The sequence below is a fragment of the Meles meles genome, chromosome 7, assembly GCF_922984935.1.
Source record: "Meles meles chromosome 7, mMelMel3.1 paternal haplotype, whole genome shotgun sequence".
Classification (NCBI taxonomy): domain Eukaryota; kingdom Metazoa; phylum Chordata; class Mammalia; order Carnivora; family Mustelidae; genus Meles; species Meles meles.
Window position 1 is genome coordinate 88,802,122 of NC_060072.1, and position 19,665 is coordinate 88,821,786.

At 52.3% G+C, this 19,665-nt stretch overlaps 1 protein-coding gene across 9 annotated transcripts in view; it reads right to left on the bottom strand.

Annotated features, from left to right (window-relative positions):
- The window catches only part of GALNT6 (polypeptide N-acetylgalactosaminyltransferase 6), a 34,823-nt gene extending 16,816 nt beyond the window's left edge, over positions 1-18,007 (bottom strand). For 2 of the 9 annotated variants that reach the window (XM_046012374.1, XM_046012365.1), the window contains exons 1-5: positions 17,404-17,485; positions 11,482-11,604; positions 9,677-9,738; positions 6,200-6,793; positions 4,094-4,266 (exon numbers count right to left, since the gene is read on the bottom strand). In XM_046012374.1, coding sequence (XP_045868330.1) covers positions 4,094-4,266; positions 6,200-6,690 — 664 coding nt within the window. In that variant the 5' untranslated portion in view covers positions 6,691-6,793; positions 9,677-9,738; positions 11,482-11,604; positions 17,404-17,485. Of the gene's footprint in view, positions 1-4,093; positions 4,267-6,199; positions 6,794-9,676; positions 9,739-11,481; positions 11,605-13,696; positions 13,717-14,870; positions 15,009-15,161; positions 15,286-16,854; positions 16,873-17,403; positions 17,486-17,922 lie in introns of those variants that run through there. The other 7 variants (XM_046012367.1, XM_046012371.1, XM_046012368.1 and 4 more) reach the window with 7 other exon arrangements.
- Between the last annotated feature and the right edge of the window lie 1,658 nt (positions 18,008-19,665).

A 19,665-nucleotide genomic window follows, 5' to 3' on the forward strand; every position in this document is an offset into this window, starting at 1 on the left:
AGAGAAGCCTCTCCTGGTTACCATGACTACAGCAGCTCCATGATTACCCACTAGCCCATCATCCTGCATCCTGCATTTTCTTTTTCCTCTAATTTCTTCAGAGCACTTATTATCTGAAATTATATATTTTCTGTCTTTCCCATTAAGAAAGTAAACTGTAAGAAGACAGAGACCTTGCCTAGCATGTTCACTGCTGTAGCCCCAGGGGCCGGCCCAGGGTGTGGTGCCCTGTAGGTAACTAAAAAAGAATACTAATTAAGCAAATCAGTGAACGCCTGCCTTTGTTTACTCTTCTCTTGGGGGCTGCCCCACTCTTCCTTGGCTTCCGAAAAAGCTGAAAAGGAGGACAGAAAAGCCTTTCTTGTAGGCAGGACTTCCTCACTCATTTTTCCTGTTTTGTTTGTGTTTATTCTGTTTTCATGCCCATCTGTGTTCTTTTCAGCCTTGAATCTAACTGCAACTGGGAAATTCTTTCTTGATTAATCCATTTGGAAGGATAAAAGGAGAAATAAACAAGTATAACACCCTTTGGGAATGTTCTACGATTCACTAGTTCAGATAGAACATATGAACAGGGGGCCGAATTTTCAAACTTAAATCAAGATTCCTTGTCGGCCACTTTCCATTTCCAGGTGTAAGGAGGAGACAGGCAGATGAAATTAGCATGTGGAAATGGAATTTCTCTACGGGCAGAAACAGAAGGAAACAGCAAAATGGAAGCTTCCCTGGAAAATCTGGGACCCAGAGTTACAATCGAGAGGACTTCTTATATTATAAAACATGTACGGACGTAGGAGAGAGAAGTGATAAAGCAACTTTACATGTTGAAATCCACACTGGAGGTTGTAATTTAGCTAAAATTAGAGGCTTTGAACAGTTCCCGACCTGTATTACTAAGAGTTTAGGAGGCCACGAGAGGACCTGTCACTCCAATTCTGAACAGCATGGGGAGATGGAAGGGGGGGCATGGAAATCTTCAGCTAATCCCAAGTGCTCCCCCAAAGGTCTCCTCCCTGGGTTTCACAGTGTGTTTCCTTAGCGCTGCCCTTCCCTTCTTCCCTTCCTACAGCAACCCCCTCCCCCAATGGCCACCACCACATCCTCACCCCTCTCTCCCTGAGGAACTTGCTCACTGAGGATCCTGTTCACTTCCTGACGCTCTGGGTTCCAGGTGTATCTGATTTCCTTCCATCCATCTAGCAAACTCCCACAGGAGGGAGGCTAGGTGCCCTCCCCCTCAGACTCCCCAAGGAGCTGGGAAGGGCTTTCAACACAGGGATGCCCTGTTGAGGGCACGGTGGACCGGTAGGCCTCAAGGGCCAGTTTTGAGCATCTCGAAGAGTGTGCCGGATTAGAAGCGTACCAGGCTGCTGAATGGGCCATGCAGGAATGAAATCTGTGCCTGGGCTTAGGACTCCAAAGGGGGAGAGAGAAAGTTCCGCAGCCTGGCACCAGGCCCCTCAGGCCAATATCAAACGCCTGTGTCCTCATGGTCATACCTCTACTGCTGGCACCAGGAGAGGAGGGCACAAGAGCGTGGACATTGTGTTTCCACAGAGACACAGTCCGTTTTTGTGTGCGTAATGGGAGCCGGTTAATCGAATCCAACGGTCAAACATGCGGGCAATTTATCCCGCTGTGAACCGCGGCAATTTCTGGCCATGGATCTGAGTTTTTCCCCTTTCCCCCGCGGAACTGACCACTGCTGAAACACCTCTAGGGTCCGAAAGGCCTCGAGGCGGGGTTATCATAGGGTCCACAAATCCCCTGGAATTACATGCAAAAAACATAGGTGTGTGCACCTTGGTGTAACAATTGTACACTCTTCTAGGGAGGGAGCAGAGTTGTAACAGATTCTCAAAGAGGCCAGGCTGCAGAAGAATAGGAAGGACTGCTTTAGGTTTTTCAGGCAGGTGACTGGGGGTAACTAGAACTGGCTCTCAGAGAACCAGAGAAAACGGAAGCATGTGTCTGGGGGCCAGCTAGGGGCAGGCCCTTTGGAGGAGCCGTGGAGGCCACTGCCAAGTCCATCCCACTAGGCACAGGCTGCCGTGCCCTTGAGAGGCCACGCATGCCGGCCTGGCCTTATATCACTTGTCTTGCCTGGTCAGAAGACCTCTCCCTTTTGGATGCTCAAAATTCTGAAGGGTGGCAAGCTGAAACAGTTTAGAACTCCCACCGCCCAGGTGGGCAGCCAAGATCTGCGGGGAGAAGGGTCTCCAGAGAACCCAGTTTGAGAGGAAGGACAGCTGATACCCTTGCTCTCATTCCAACCATCCCATTGCTACCGAGATTCCCTGCAGGGCCCTCCCACGCCCCTCCCATGTCTGCCAAACTCTCTGTTCCTCCCTTTTGGAAGACCAATCTCTAGCTCCTTATCCACAGACCCTATGATTGCATCCCTGATGCTGATTTGCCCTTGCTCTGTAAGTGGTCCTGCGGGGTGTCTCTTCTCCCCGGGGAAATGTGACCACCCTGAAGACACGGTTCTCACACTCAGCTCCTCCTTCTACCCCCTCACCTCACCCCATTCCATTGTTTTGGCATCAGCCTTACTCTAGGGCAGGAGGGAGACTGGGGAAGGTCAGGAGGCAGCAGGAAACTGGAGGGGCCTCGGGGCATACACTGGGAAGTGTGGGATCAGTTCCTGCCCTTGAGAAGGGAGCTCAGGCGCCGGAGGCCATGCCAGAGAGCCACAGATGCCGTGTGCTACAAGGAGAAAGCCGTGCCAAGCCTAAGGGGAACGCATCGGTCCCACGGCCCCTGTCCCCGTTCTGGCCCGTCATCCCACTCTCAGGTGACTCTAAGAACTTCCTCTCCAGAGTTGGGGTCCTCTGCCTCCCTTCCTGATACTCACCCTCTCCCAGAGCTGCCACCCTTCTAAGACAAGGTCATTCTCCAGCTTAAACACCTTCAATGACTCACTTTTATCCTCAATAAATACTCCGAGCATGGTGTGAATTTCAATTCAACATCTTTTTAGTGTCATTTCCTACAACAAACCTCAGCTTCAGCCGAATCCAACCTCTTAATAGTTCACAAATACACCTATGTCTCTAGAACTCTGCTTGTGCCATTCTCTCCTCTGGGAATGTCCTGGTGAGCCTCTTCTTTCCCCAGACACGTGTGCTTCCATCTGGCCCCGACCGTGGGCCACCCTGGGCACACGACGCAGAACTAACACCTGGCTAGGGACCCTGCCGGCGCATTGCTCCCATACAAAGAATAAATTGGAACTAATGCTAATGGAGTGCTTACTCAATGCTAAGTACTCCGTGGCACGTGATTTATCCCCTTTATCCCCATCTCTGATCCCTCGCCCATCATGTGAGGGAGTCAGTTGTCTTCATTTTCAGAAGAGGAAGCTGAGGTTCAGAGAGGGTAAGGATCTCGCCCAAGGTCACAGAGCTCGGAAGAGTCAAGGCTAGGATTTGAGTTCCTAGGTGTCAGATCCCCGAGTCCACACTCTTTCACGTTTCTTAGGGGTGTGTTATGGGCCACACCATGTGACTTCTGTCGTAAGCGGCCCTCTGACCTATGCAGGTTGTTGGCCTTTTCAGGGCCGCTCTGTCCCATTTGTCATTTGTCATGGTATCCCCTCCACCTAGGTCGACGCCAGGCAGGGAATTCAGTAGAAATTTGTGGAATTTCTTTAAAGGGTGGAAGCTTGGGTAGCAACCTCACTTACCTCTCACCAACTACAGCAAAGAGAGCTTCTGAGGCAGATTCTTCCGAGAGCAGAAGCGCGCTCTAGCAGGTAGGAAACGGAGAGGAAGGCGCATCCCCATCCACTGCCCTGCCTTCTCCCACCACTTCTGACGGGGGGTTGCGCTGGGCAGATCTAAGAGTCTCAGAAATGAGAACTGCAAAGCTCTGGGAGCTCACCGGCTAACATGGGAATAAGATTCGGCTCTGGGAATGTGGTCTATGTGCTCCCTGCCCCCTACCTTCCTCTCCCTCCCCTGCCTTCTCCCTGCTCCTGGCCTTGATGATGAGCAGCGGTACCAGGCCACAGGTAGTGGGGGTGCGCACCCTCCCTCCGGAGTACCAGGGGAGACCATGGCTCCCCCCCCCGGGCCCCCTCCAGCCTCACCATCAGTACTGGCGTCGTCCACCAGTATGATCTCCTTCAGCAGGACGGCAGGGGCAGTGTGTAGCACACTGTACACAGTTCGCAGCAGTGTGGACCAGGCCTCGTTGTGAAACACGATGATGACACTGGTGGTGGGCAGTGGAGGGCAGCGGCGGAACTTCTGGTCGACACATCTAGGAGGATGGAAGCACTGATACAGCTCTCCAGGTCCCCAGGAGTTCCAGGGGGTGGGAGAGCCCTGTCCACAGGTTGCCATCACCATCCTCTGCTCTCCCGTGCAGTTGGGAGGAGCTGCTCCCCGTTCCTGGCTCCCCCTGATTTTCCACCAACCCTGAGCCTCTGCACAGGTCCTAGAGAACCCATTCCAAACCCCATCTGCCCCACCGCTGGCTCGGTGCCCCTGCTCTCCCCTTGACTTCTCTCGTCTGCTCCAGGAGTTCCCAGGGCTGACCCTCTCTTCCTCAGCAATGTGCGCGCTGCAAAAGTGTAATCCAATCTGGAGGTCCCCAAGGGGAAGTAATAAAGGGCAAATTTGACATCTGAGAAAAGTGACTACAATTTCCATACTCAAGGAGAGAAAAAGGCTCTTTTCTTTACAATTTACAGTGCTTCTCTAACCCATTTCCTCATTAATTCCCTGTAATCTGATACTACCATCACACACGATTTCCTGTGACCTTTTCTGTGTCTTCATCAGCTCCATCTACCCTAGGGACGTGGCCACACTGCCACACTCTTGACACTCTGCCTCCGCTGGCGGTGGGACGCTGGGAATCCTAGACCTCAGGGAATCATCTGGGCTGACAGTCTATTTTTTTTCTCTCTCTTCTTTTTAAGATTTTATTTTACCTGTTAGAGAGAGAGAGAAGAAGCAGGGGGAGTGGCAGAGGGAGAGGGAGAAGCAGGCTTCCCACTGAGCAGGGAATCGGATGCAGGTCTCCATCCCAGGACCTGGAATCCTGACCTGAGCTGAATGCAGGTGTTTAACTGACTGAGCCACCCAGGCACCCCCTGACGGCCTTTCTTATCCCCGCTCTGCTGACAGATTTCTTAAGAATCCTCCAGAAGTGATTCCCCAACTTCCTCCACTGGCTGCCCTCCTGCCTGACACCCCTCCCTGCTGAGTTGCTCTTGAGAACTCTGAGTGGCCTTACCATCTCGGACTGATACTTGGTCCAAGTCTGAGGCCCCCTAAGTTCCCAGCCCTAAGTACTCATGAACTCAAGAAGGGGGCTGCCATGCGAGAAAAGGCCAGAAAGGATCTAACTCTTGAGCTGGGACAGACAAAAATCTATGACTTGAGGACAACGTGAGCAGGCCATGGCAGCTTCGGGGCGAGGCTCGGAGCTCAGAGATCTCTGTGTTGGTTCACTGCCTGGGGTGGGGGGGGAAGTAAAAATGGCTCCACGTGGAGGCTGGAATGAATTCCTGGTCCTGTGGTCCTTCACAGAGGGAAGCCAGGAGGTGGAGGGATGGTCCTGACCATCCAGGCTCCTATCTGGAAACAGCCCTTTCTCAACAGCTCAATGGCAGAGTCCCACAGGCTCTTCTTGGGCAGGCCTCCGCAGAGGGTGGGCCATTGAGTTTGCAATCTGGAACCATCCCTCCCATTCACCCTGGTGCCAGGTCCCGGGACCTGAGCTCCTCCTTCTGTATCCCATCACCTTGGTCATTTTACTGTCATGGTCTCTCTGGGCCTCTGGCCTGACCACAATACCAAGCCTGAGGATAAGGGCACTGATCAGGAAAAGGAGGGAGGGCTTAGGGGTGCCTGGGTGGCTCAGTGGGTTAAAGCCTCTGCATTGGGCTCAGGTCATGATCCCAGGGTCCTAGGATCGAGCCCCGCATTGGGTTCTCTGCTCAGCAGGGAGACTGCTTCCTCCCTCTCTCTCTGCCTGCCTCTCTGCCTGCTTGTGATCTCTCTCTGTCAAATAAATAAATAAAATCTTAAAAAAAAAAAAAGAAGGGAGGGTTTAGAGGAATCCTTGCCCATGTCATACAATCACCAGCAGCTCTCTACCTGGCATTTGGCCCATGGCCATGACCGTACCAGCCACACGTAGGGCAGAGACCTGGCCTACCCCCAGGACTCTGGGGGCTACTTACTCAGGGGGTCGGGTGTCTGGCCCCAGGGCCCTCTGCAGGGAAATCCGGTCACTGGCAAAGGCATTGAAACAGTGCTTCTTATAGCCTTCTTCCTTTTCCTGGGTCTCCAGGCGGGTCCACTTGTCCTTCTGAAATGCTTTCCCATCTGCCCCGGGGCTATTGGGATCCTGGGGTGGCCGTTCCCAGAAGGGCTTCAGCTCAGCCGGGGTGTAGAACCCAGGCAGGCAGGACTGGTTTGTGGAGATGGGTGTCTCCTGGGGCTCGGGAGCCCTGATCTGGAGCTTGGGCATCGAATCTCGAAGGTTGTTCACGGCCCCCAGCATGAGGTCCAGCACGTGATCCTTCTGGCTCACCAAGGACTTCAGCCATGGTTTCTCGGTGGCCTGCTCCGTGCTGCTCACATCCCTGTGCAGGATGAAGACGAAGAGCACGAAGGCACTGCCCACCATGGCCAGGCGCAGGGGCATGTGGCGTCTTCGGAAAAGACGCATCCTCAGGACCCGAAGGGGGCCCTGGCCGGGTCAGCTCTGAGTGCTGTGCCCGACCCTGGAAATAGCTCGATAGGTTGTAGCAGCCACTCCTTGGGGCCTCAGCCTGAGAAGGGAAGAGAGGAGAGAGAGAAATGAGCCAAGGCAGCGGTGTGGAGGGAGTCTGGGGGCTTGGGGTTTGAGTCCAGGCTCCGTCCCTGAATGGTGACCACACCTCGGCCCCATCACATCACTCTTCTGTGCCTCAGTTTCCTCTAGCCACAAGATGAGGAGCGAGACTCAGCATTGCTCTTCTACTCTGAGACTGTGACACTCACGGATCTGGGATTTCCAAACGCCGAAACTCTGCGTGAAGAGGTTTAATCGACATAATGGCTTTGGGAAATAATGTGACATGATCAAGCAAAATTTTAAAATGTGCCCACCCAGGGGTGCCTGGGTGGTGCAGTCGGTTAAGCCTCTGCCTCTTGGTTTCGGCTCAGATCATGATCTCAGGGTCCCCGGATGGAGCCTGTCCCAAGCAGGCCCAGTGGGGAGTCTGCTTGGGATTCTCTCTCCCTCTGCCCCTTTCCCTGCTCTCTCTCTCAGATAACAAATAAACAGATCTTTTAGAAAAATTATGAAGAAGAAAAAAAATACACACCCAATGACCCTGCAATTTTACGCCCAGTTTTATATCCCAGAGAAACTCCTGTGTCTATGAGCCAGGAGGCACGTACGGGAAAGCTCTGAGCAGCGCCGACTGCAATGGTCCAAGTTAGAAACAATCCATGTCCGCCGGCAGAATGAACAAGTGAGAAATACCCACAGCACGGAGAACTCTACAGCAGTGACAAAGCACGAGCTACCTTGACAAGCAGCTGCATGGGGCAGTCGCCAGGACCAGACAGGAGGCCGCAGCAAGATACAAATAGGACGCACCCACTTGCAGAAAATCCAGAAACCTGGGAAACTAATGATTCTGTTTATGAACACAAAAATGAATGGGTGGTCAAGCTATAAAGAAAAATGAAGGGGGGAAAAAAAACCCTGAAGGAATAATAAAACCAAAATTTCTGGGGAAGGGAAGAAAATGTGTGGGAATTGTGGCTGCTGGTGGAAATGTTATTCTCTACACCCTTACATGTATTTTGCAAATATTTTTCTCTATCTACTCATATTTAATTAAAGAAAAAAAACCACCTGAGGTTCTATGACAACATCTTTCAGGCAGAAATGGGATTACGTGTTCACCAGCTTCTACCCTTAGGCCCATAGTCACATAGCTCAAAGGATGAGTGCAAAACTTTCTGTGGAGGGGCGCCTGGGTGGCTCAGTGGGTTAAAGCCTCTGCCTTCGGCTCAGGTCATGATCCCAGGGTCCTGGGATCAAGCCCCCCATCGGGCTCTCTGCTCAGCAGGGAGCCTGCTTCCTCCTCTCTCTCTCTGCCTGCCTCTCTGCCTACTTGTGATCTCTGTCAAATGAATAAATAAAATCTTTAAAAAAAAAACAAAAAAAAAAACTTTCTGTGGAGAACTCTGGGAGCATAAGGTGCTTTTTTTTTTTTTTTTTTGGTTAAAGCTTTTATTTATTTATGTGAGAGACAGTGTGTGTGCACTTACCTGTGGGAGTCAAGGGGGAGAGGCAAAGGCAGGGGGAGAAGCAGGCTCCCCGTTGAGCAGAGAGCCCATTTCAGGACTAGATCCCAGGACCCTGGGATCACGACCTGAGCTGAAGGCAGACACTAAACGAACTGAGCCACCCAGGCGCCCCCGGAAGCATAAAGCTTATTGGTTAAACACTAGATGTTGGTGGCAAGAGACCTGGGTACAAATCCCAGTTTTGTCCATTCTAGTAACAATAGCTTCTACTCTTAGGGTTGTTGTAAGGATTAAAGCTCAATGAAATAATTCATGGAAAAACTTTAGCAGTCTGTGTACATAGTAAGTTCTCAAAAAGTGTTAGTTTCCATTGTTAGCATCTGTGTGTCCCTGGGACAGAGTAGGTCATCTTTCTAAGGCTCCATTTCCTCCTCTAGAAAGTGGGGGTAACGAATACTTAATGCACAGGGTTACAGTGAGGTGAAATCAGAGATGATGTCTGCAAAATACTCAGCAGCATGCTGGGCACATAATAAGCCCTCGATAAATGCTATCAATTATTCCTATTATTATAATTAATAAATCCCTGCTCAGCTTCCCAGCAATTACCCTTGAGTACCTGGTCCTTGGCCAAAGCCACATTCATTACTGGTGGCATGTCTTGTTTAAAAGTAATGCTGGTTGAGCTACTTAATGCTGTCATTTAAACACACAAGCTCCTTCCTGCCTGCGGAGAGAAGCCTGGTGTATGGAGTCACTTGGATCTGGGGGAGATGGGTCCATCGTGATCTAAAGAGGGAGCAGGGCTAGACATAGGGTTTTCTTTTATAGCAGTGGATTCAGCAGCATCATCAAAAGTCAAATAAAATAAAATCTCTCTGAGCAACTACTTTGGATCAGGAGTCGGGAGAGGAAATGTGTTTGTTCTGCCAGCACTGGGAACACCTGTTACGTGCCAGGTACTCTGCCAGACAGGTGTGTTAAGTGGGAGCTTATATACAGAATTAAGAATATTCAGGTCACGGGGCGCCTGGGTGGCTCAGTGGATTAAGCCGCTGCCTTCGGCTCAGGTCATGATCCCAGGGTCCTGGGATCGAGCCCCACATCGGGCTCTCTGCTCAGCAGGGAGCCTGCTTCCCTTCCTCTCTCTGCCTGCCTCTCTGCCTACTTGTGATCTCTGTCTGTCAAATAAATAAATAAAATCTTTAAAAAAAAAAAAAGAATATTCAGGTTACGACCTGCCGAGCAAGGAGGCACAAGCCGCCCCCACGGGATTGGCAGGTCACTCCCCCAGCATCTGAGGTCCCACTTTGGGGAAGTGAAACCCATGGGGTCATTCTGACTTGAAGGCCCAGTTTCAACACACCCACACAAAGGAGAAGCAGAGGTCCAAGACTGATTGGACTTACCGATCCCAGAAGGGAGGAGGCGCAATGAGCTGGGGGAAAGGCCGTCCTCAGTTTGGGGCCACCTGCAAGTGGGAGACACAGAGAGCACCTATACTCAAAGGTGATTGGGACAGAGGTCAGTAACTTTGCTTGGGCTTAACTCCTAAGTGATTATTTTAAAAAGGTGCTCCACTAAAAGCGAAGTGAGAACTTCTGGCAGGTGTTCTAAACTCAAGTCCTTATCGAAACGTCCAGACTCTAGATGTGAGGAGGGTAATCATACTCGATAAAATGCCAAGGTAGCAGCTCCGAAGAACAAAGTTGTCTTTCTCAAACCTTGTTTTCCTCATCACAACGGGGGAGACAGAGATGAGCAAGTCCAGCCTTCAAGGACCATAGACTCAATTGGAAAAGTCAGATTTTTTTTCAATTGAAGTATAATTGACCTGAGAAGTCAGATTTTATTTATTTATTTAAGATTTTCTTTATCCATTTGACAGAGAGAGAGACAGCGAGAGAGGGAACACAAGCAGGGGGAGTGGGAGAGGGAGAAGCAGGCTTCCTGCAGAGCAGGGATCCCAGTGTGGGGCTGAATCCCAGGACCCTGGGATCATGACCTGAGCCAAAGGCAGTCGCCTGATGACTGAGCCACCCAGGTGTCCCGGGGAAGTCAGATTTTAAATGGAAATTGCCTAGGGAGACAGGCACCCTTGATGCCCAGGAAGAGAGGACACAGGAAACTCAGCAAGTGCAGAAGAGTGTTGGCAGTGAAGAAGTCCCTCAGTGGGAGGAGCTTGGCCTGAGCTCTCACCCACAGGAAGGTGCTGGCCAGGCAAGGTGAGTGCATTTCAGGCAGAGGGAATGGCACAGACTAAGGTCTAGAGGCAGGAGATAGCATGGCCAAGCAGAGAACTGCCAGTGGTTTGGTATGGTGGGAGCATGAAGACAGGAGTCGCTGAGGACGGGCCTGGAGAGGTGGCTGCAACTGGGTTATCATGCCAAGGAGTTTGCCTTGACCTGAGGTATGGGAGCAACAAAAGCTTAGCCAGAGCCCAGCATTACAGGAAAACAGTAGGCCAGCTGGTGGAGGGTGTCTAGGAGATGGATCGGACTGGCAGCTGGATGGCTAATGGAGAGGGGTTGGGGGGCGGTGTGTGTGCCTGACCCAAGATAGTAGCGGCGTGGATCAGGAGGGAGGATATGGTGCTAGGAAAAGTCCCTTGGGTGATGGAGTGGGAGAACAGCTGGGACACAGAGGGACATGGAGCAATAGAGAGAATTCCTTTTCCCAAGAGATTTTAAAATCTAGTTGGAGAGTAAGACCTTCTAGCGCTGGGTCCAGGTGCACCTGTCCAAGGAGAAGATGGGAGCAGGAAAAAGAGCTCTCACTGAACACCCTCTTGCACTTTGAACCCTGATGACATTACTTCTTCAAGAATTAATAAAATTAAAACTTAATAATAGCACAGATGGGAAGTGCTAAGTTGAAAGATGTAGATCTCTTTGGGTTGGAAGAAGCCTTGAAGGAGGGAATGAGGATACAGTGGAGAGGCAGATTTTTGCCCTAGAGGTTGAGCTATGCTGGGCCAGCACAAGGGGTTGAGCTAGACACCCCCTCAATTCTGGAACTGCCCCAGCCAAGCACAAATAACAGAGCCTGAAAAGTGGGGGGTGTTTGCCATGACAGTGTTGAACCATCCCACAGGCTGCACCTTCCCTGATACTTTCTGTCTACCTCCCCACTCCAGCAAGAAAGTCAGCACAGTCAGAAACAAAGACCTGGTAAGAGCTTAGTTACCAGCTGCTGCCAAGTGTTTGCGACTCACCTCCTCCAAGAAGTCCTCCCTGACTGATTCACTTAGAATCACCCAGATCACTCCAATTCCCTTGTCCGGGCATTGCCTCGTGGTCCTTTGCAGCAGGGTTCACCTCTGCCCCTTTTATTTCCCCTGGACAAAGAGACCTAGGATTAAATTGAATCCTTCCCAGACTTCTGCTCTCTCAATCCAGCCTGCCTGTCGAAGCCTTGCTCTCTGGAGACTACAGTTCCTCAAGGTACTAACCACATCCTGAAATGAAATGAGACACCTGTGATTAGCTGTGGCAGTAAGGAATGAGGTCTCTGTTTGCTCAGCATGTGGGCAATAGGAAAGAGCCCAGCAGAAGGCACACATAATCGGATGGAAGGTAGAAGACTTTGGGATTCAGGATTTCTGGCCTCTGCATGGGAGATTCCCAGAAGTGTGGTTAGCAAGAGTGGGGAGTCAGCCCTCCACCAGCCTGGTCAAGGAGTAGTCCCTGTTGTATGTAGTACTTGGTCAAGTTCACAGGATTCTCCCCCCAGTGTCTTGTAGCTTCCTCACATTTGAGCTTCCACACCTGGCCTCCAGGACCACTGGCAAATAGCCGTCACCCACTCATTCCCCTCCGGCTACTGCTGAGCTTTCATTCATTCCCAATGCTTTTTCCTCCAGCCATGCTTGGGATTGCCACACATGAACCATCTTGTTTCAGTACCGAGATGACGCCAGAAATCCTCTTCCTCCAGGAAGCTTTCTTAGATTGAACAGATGGGACCTGCCTCTCTGGCCTCACTAGCCAGAACACAAGCTTACTTTCTATCACTGAATTCTGACGAACAAATTTTTATTTTATGCTTGTCTCTGCCCATTAGAGATGATAAACATGTCCTGATACAAAATGAAAAGGAAAATTTTGTTGTTTAAAATTCATAAAACTGGGGCGCCTGGGTGGCTCAGTCATTATCCATCTGCCTTCAGCTTAGGTCATGATCCCAGGGTCCTGGGATGGAGCCGCGCATGGGGCTCCCTGCTCGGCGGGAAGCCTGCATCTCCCTCTCTCACTCCCCCTGCTTATGTTCCCTCTCTCGCTGTGTCTCTCTCTGTCAAATAAATGAATAAAAATCTTTAAAAATAAAGTAAAATAAAATTCATAAAACTCAATAAAAGTGAACAAAATTTAAATTCCTACATTTTCAAATGATGCTTTTCTGTCTGATTGTAGAATTCATACCTCTGATGTGAGTCAAGGTAAAAGCACTCTAAGACTTTTGGGATACCTGTGTAGGTGAGTGGGCACCACGTCTTGCTGTAAAAGGTCTTTCTTATTTCGGCCCAGTCACAGAAGTTTGAAAGCCAGTGATCCAGTGCTGTCCCTCCTTTTTACATCATAGCCTCCTCCAAGAAGCCCCTTCAGATCTCCCAGAATTCCTCTCTCCACCCTCCTGTCCCTCCTGTCTGTGCTTCCACACTGGGCTCGTCACTGCCCGCCTCGGGTTCAAAGGAGTCTGTTCTCTCTCACCCCTTTGTGAGCGCCTGGCCAGAGAGGCAGGGTGTTTTACCCATTTTGTCACTTGCAAAGTCTAGCCCAGGTTTTTCAGGGCGTAGATATTCCATAAATGCTTGTTCAAGGAGATGAAGCCCAAGCGGTTCAAGTGACCTGTTCCAAGCTACAGGGGTAAACGCCGGCTTCACTAGACGATATTTTGAACGCACTTAGAGCAGCAAGCATTTGAGTTCCGTGACACTCTGTTGTCACACCCTCGGCGGGCCCCTTTGACTGGGTTTGTCCGTGAGTCCAGCGCCCTCCTCTTACAGGACAGGCCAGAGGGGTTAGGTGACTTCCCTAGTATCACACAGCTTATGGCTCCCAGAAGCAGATGCCAGTCTCCCAATTCCCAGGCCACTGCTGTGTTCTCATATTCTTACCTCCCTCTTGGAGGTCACCTGTGTGGGTGGGGACTGGGTTAGGCTCCTGTGAGCCTGGGGCCAGGCTATTTTCCCCAGTCTCCCCACCACCCACCACGCCACTCTTACACCGGCCGGGCCCCACCCCTCCCTGGCGCCTGCCCTTCCCCAGAGCCTACATAGGACGACAAATGCTTTAACAATGACAAAATTGTAAGTCCCAGGCAAAGTTTCAGCTTCTGTGACAACCCGAGTCAGCCACCCCAGAACACGCCCTTGCCGGCCAGGTGGCCTTTTTGTAACAAAGTTTCTGTTTATCTGCTAAGCCGCTCACCTCCGGGAGACGTGGCAGCCAGGAAGTAAGCAGCCGACACCACGGGGATGTTTGCTCAAGTTACTCAGACTACAGCTCAATTACAGGTTCTTCGAAAAAGTGATGACTGTCAGACCGATCTCAGGGAGGGCGCAGGTGTGTGGAGCTAGACATCATGCTGGGGAGGGGGCAGGTCAATTTCAAGCGACCAGTCTGGGGAAGGAGGGGAGGCACCTAGAGGCCCTTTGGGGCCAGAGGATTCTTTCTGTCACCAGCACTTCTCCATCAAACACAACACTCATTTCAGTTCCTCTGTTCTCAAGCTTAGCGAGTTCTCTCCTGCAAACCCCTCCTCCCACCCTCTCACCCTTTTGATTACAGAATGCTGGGAGGTTTTCACTTTCCCCTTAATTACACCTTCAAGACATTTCAACTTTTCCTCAAGATTCAGGCAGCAGGACTGTGGCCTATTTCCCCAGAAAGATGTACTGAAAGTTATTTCTGTAGCTAGTCTCTCCAGTTCTCCACCACCCCACCTCCCGACCTTGGTATCTAGGTTCATTTTATGTTTGCATAACATTTTAAGCCAAAGTTACCCAAACACGGATATTCCATTGAAAAACGCAGCCCAAATTTGCTCACAAGGCACACCTAGAACAGTGCTTGGCATGTAGTCAGTGCTCGATAAAGGTTTGCTCATTTATTCCAAGTCCGCAAAGACCACTGAAAATCAAAATAATACGGGACCAAACAAAGTTCAGCAGCTCACGGGTTCTTCACTGGAGGACCGCCAGACCCCTTGGGTCGGGTGCGGCAGGGATGTGCAACTGTTCTCCAAAGGAAGGCTCAGAGACTGCTGGCTCCTCAGTGCCCAAGTGGGGGAGGGGGAGAGGGGAAGTGGGGGAGGGGAGGCCCCAACGGTATTCCTGAAGGCAGGGCCCCAGATTTGAGGAGGGGGTGGTGAGGGGGTAGGGCAGAACGGTGGTTTTCCTTCTCTCCTCATCCCACAGTTTGCTCCCCGCGGTAGGACAGTTACTCAGGACCACCCACGCTCAACTTGCCAAGCCCCCGGAGCTTAGGGTCTCAAGCCTGCCCCCTAGGTTGGTGGGTCTTCCCAATTCCCCCGCTCCCGCGCCCCCGCCCCCAGCCCGGAAATCCTTGAAACAGCCCCTGCCCCTGCCCCACTCCCAGGCACCTCGGTAGTTTTCAGTGCCTTCTCAAGGTCAGGTTCACTCCACGCCTACTCCCAGGTCCTGCTGATTCATTCCCTGCCTCCTGGATCCTCCTCTTCCTCTCTCTCAAAACCGTCATCCCAGACCGCATCCTTATCTCCCCACATCTGGAGGCTCAGCAGAAGCTGCCTGCCGGCCTCCTCTGCCTCCTGCCCCTCTCTCTTCCACAATCTGAGCGGGTCTGTATTTGATCCGCAGCAGATCCCCGTCCTAAGCAACGGACTTCCGGTTGTCACTCACCCTCCCTGCCTTACCTTTTCCTCCTTACCACCTTTCCCTTATATTCTCGCTAAACAAGCAGTGTTCTTTTCTCTTTCAAATCTTCCTCAGAATCCTCCCCTTCTCCAAGAAGCCTTCTTAGACTAAGGTGCATCGGTCCTGTCCTCAGGATCCCCCGGTATATTTGTTACTAAGTTTCACCGCCCACACTTCCCCCCTGTGTGGGACTTCCCCACTAAATTTTGTGAGAGAGGGAGAACCAACAGGTCTAGACTCAAATTACCTAGATCCTGTTAGCCTTCTCCTTCCCTGTCTTTAAATTTCCTCATCCTCCGTCTTTGGCCTCCAGAATGCTTTTCCCGACCAACCCACCTAGCCTTCTCAGCCCCACAGCATCCTACAGCCCTGAAGAATTCGTGCCTGCTATTCCACTGCCTTGGTCCGTCTGTCCTTTGTTCTCTGTTAGAGGTAGAGCTGAGGATGAGGATTGGGTTTCTTCCTTCCTTCAAACCTACCTAGGGCTCAGGACCAGGTTGCACAGAATACAGGAGAATAACCTGGCCCCATGGGGCTCTCAGGTGCCACAAAAGAGTCTTCTAACCGTCCTCTTTCTCCCCAGGCTGAACCCAACCTTGTTCACTGTGTGAGCCTTTTTACACAGCACAATTACAGCATTGAGCTCAACACAGAGACAGGCACTGCCCTGCACTTGACCTCTCATTTATTCAAACCCTCACTCTCATTCTCATTGAATGAGAGCGGACATTTTGGGCTTTCCCAGAGTGGGACAGAATGCCGTGTGAAGGACCAAGTTCACCCGCAAGTCTTTGGCATGGCCCCTTGCTGGCTCCCTCCGGTACACAGACACGGTCTCTGACCCTCAGCTTCACTTCCAGAGCTGGGGAGGTCTGTGTGAGCCGGAGGAGGCTTGGGGCAATACCACCACCACGTTTGATATCACTGCTCACCGTGGCAAGTCAAGTGACCATTATCTTTTCCATTCTACAGGTAAGGAAACCGAAGCACAGGGAAGTTAAGCAACTTGATCAAGGTCACATAGCAAGGAAGTAGCTAAGGTTGAATTTGCACTCAGTCCCAGGTCTGTCCAAAGCCCACTGTCTTAACCATGACACCACGCTGCCTCTTACTTGGCTGTTGCTTGGAGCTTTGCCAAAGCATTTTCATGGACACCTTCTCATCTGCTCCCCACCCAGGGAATGTTTATGTGATTTGGCCAAGGTTAGACAGCTAAATTAGAGACAGAGCTAAGTCAGCTGCCTGGATTCACGATACCCAACTGCCTCCCAAGTTCCTAGGGTTAGTTAGTTACCCCTCCTACTCCTGACTTCCATTCTAGGCAATGGCTACCGGAACTAAGCCTATGGTCGTAGGTCCTGAACCGGACACCTGAACTTGGGCTAAGATGTTTCTGATCTCAGAAGGAATCCAACATGCATCAGCACCTCCCCTTTCCAGGCGTGAGTTATTCCATGCTGCTCTGGGTGTGTATGAGCTGTCCTGCCAACTGCGGGCAGTGATTACCAAGGACGAGGCCATTTCGGGCTGCCGGGGGTTCCTTCATGGTTTTATTGGCTCCGGACTTCCTCTTTTCTTTGACAGTCCTGCCCTTTCCGTCCCAATGCCCCTGAAACTAGTTTTCTGCGTGCCGTGATACTGGCTTCTGCAGAATAATAGGAACCAAAGTATATTTCAAACCCCTCACCTTACCTTGTCCGTGAATTTGTCTGTCTCTCCTTTTTACCCTTCCTCTGATGGGTAGGGATGGGGCTCATGTGTTGGAGAGGTGAAAAGCGCCTGTGCAGTGCATACACATCTTTGGTAAAATGAGCAGAAGCCTACACATCTCTTTAGTGGTCTAGAGTTGCTAACCTCATGCAGTGCCTGTAAACTGCATTTGTGGGGTCTGGAGGGACAGTATTAAAACCCTTACTGGGGCTGTTGCAATGGGTGTCAGCCAATAGAGGGGGTCCGTTTCAAGCTTTGCTGACAAACTGAGCCCCCTTTCAACCATACACACAGGAGAGCCCTGTCCTACCCTCTGCAGAAGTCAGAGTCTGGGATGACTTGCTCTGGGGGCAAGTAACAAACGGTTTCTCCTTTCAGTTAGCCTGGGGCTTGTCAGAACAAGTGACGGGGAAATCGGGAAGTTGGTGACAGTCACAGTCATGAACACCCATGAGACTCCCTTCCCACAATGCCACACAGCTCCCACTCCCAAAAGGCCCACGACACCAGAGATGTCATCTGAGACCCCACCTCTATTCAGGAGCAACGTGGCACTGGCAGGAGGATATCTCTCTGAAAGATTTCCTGTACGGAGCACATGGGGTGGCCCAATCTGGGAAGACAGGGAACAGAAGGGATGTGGGAGCACGGGCGGGTAATGGCAAAAGGCTGTAGAACCCTGGAGGGATGGCTTCGGCTTGTCCCTCTCCGACCCACCCCTCCAAGTCCCAGAGGTCTGAGTCCTTCGTTCATCTTCAAAGATGGAGGGGGCGGGGGTCCTACCGAGGGAGGAGCTAGCTAGAGGCCACCACGACAGATTAGGAGCAGTCTGGCCCAACCCCGTCATTTCACTGCGGGGGGTGGTGAGGAGGAAGTGGAAGAGGAGAAGGTCGGCGGAGGAGTGAGGTGTGAGGAGCAAGGACCTGGCAGACGCGAGCTCGAGTGGGGGGAAGTCCCGAGAAGCGAGAGAGCTCTGCGTTCCAGGCCCGGGGCGGGGGGAGATCGGTCGCGGGGGGCCTGCGAGGGTCGCCGGCTGCTTCGGCCACTTACCTGTCGCGCCAAGACAGAGCCGCAGCAGCTCGGCCGCGCGGCTTGCGGGTTTCCCGACGGGACGTCCTGGAAGGCGAGGGCGAGGGCGGGGCCGGGGCGGGCCCTGCGCGGCCACTGGGGCGCGCCCTTCGTGCCCCTCCCCGGCGAGGTGCCTCCTGCCACCCGGCGCGCCCCCGAGCGTTGCCGCGGGCGGCGGAACGCCGGGCTACGCCTAGGGCCGCCCGGAGGCTGGCGGCCGGGCGGAGGGCGCCCCTCGCCTCAGGCATCCCCCGCCCCACCGCAGCTATGAGCGGGGCTTCTCCAGCTTCTCCAGATCTCAGCCCACCCGAGGTGCAGTCTGGGCGACCAGGCTCTCCGCGCCGAAGGAGATTGGAGCGACGTCGTCACCCCAAAGACGAGAGCTTTTAAGCCGAGCCGCGGGCGGCGCGGAGCAGCGTGTGCAGGGAACCGCGGCGGGCCGCGCGTGGGCTCAGAGCGCTCCGAGCCGCGGGGCAGCGGCGCTGGAGGGGAGGAAGGCGGCCGGCGGGTGAGAAGCCCCGGGGCTCCGTCCCAGGTTTGCTTCTCACTGGCGGGGTGGTCTTGGGCAAATGACTCCTCCCCGCCCATCCCACGACGAGAGCAAGTGGCACCTGCGTGCCGCGGTCCCAAAGAAGGGCTTCGTCCGCCTGGTCTCGAGTATACCCCCGGGCCCAGCAAACACTACGGTTGTTAGCCAGAATATGCATGGGGGACGGCTGAGCACAAAGCTGGAGTATGGCTCTAGATGTGGTTCCCGGACCAGCAGCGGCATCATTACCGTCTGATACTTTGCTAGAACCGTAGATGGTTGGGCCCCAACCCAGATCTGAATAATACGAAACTCTGGGGATGGGGCCCAGCAATGTGCATTGTTAAAAGAGCTCCGAGTGATCCTGGTGCCTGCTCAACTTTGAGAACCACTGAACGGGTAGTGGCAGGGCTGGAATTAGAATCAATAAACTCAGTTCTGAAGCCCAGGCTCTGAAGCCTCCTGCCATAGAGCTTCAGGCTGCCCACCGCTTCTCTCCAGCTCTACAGTTCCGGGATGTCATCTTTTAGGTCCTTATCTCAGCCCTAGAGAATTAACGGGGATGAGTACTACTTAAGTAGATGGCAATTTGGAAATTTTCTATGGTAGAAGCTTGGACCACTGATTCTGTTTTCCTTCTTGCGTTATTAAATGCGCACGTATTTCTAAGTCTCTAAGACGTGGGAGCATGTGTGTGGGTGGGTAAATCTGAGCCAGGAGACTGCCCTCACATGACCTGGGAAGGGCAGCAAAGCCAAATGGGGGCTCCACAGTTGGCCTCAGGGAAGTAATCTTATTTTCTAATCTGGGACCCCGAGGTAGGATTGAGCTGTTTATTCAGAAAGTCACAGGTTTTCTGGTGACGGAGTCTGGAGAGAGGAGGCAGGCCAGTGGAGCCTGGAGAAGACCTTGTCTGGCTATCCTAGATCAAGGGGCCTGGAAGGACGGACTCTCCTCAGAGGAGGAGAAAAGACAGGTGTTCATAATGCTAACCCCTCCACGCCACCCCCAGCTCCCTTGCTTTCACACTAGACTCTCTCTGGGGTGTAAACTCCTGAAGAGAGAGACCTTCTCCAGAATTTACCCAGATCATTCCTTTTAGCCCCATTACAGACCCTCACAGCTCCAGCTGCTTCCATTCTTGTCACTGGCCTTTTCAACAGCTGCTTACTCAGACTGAGGCCATTTCCTATGGA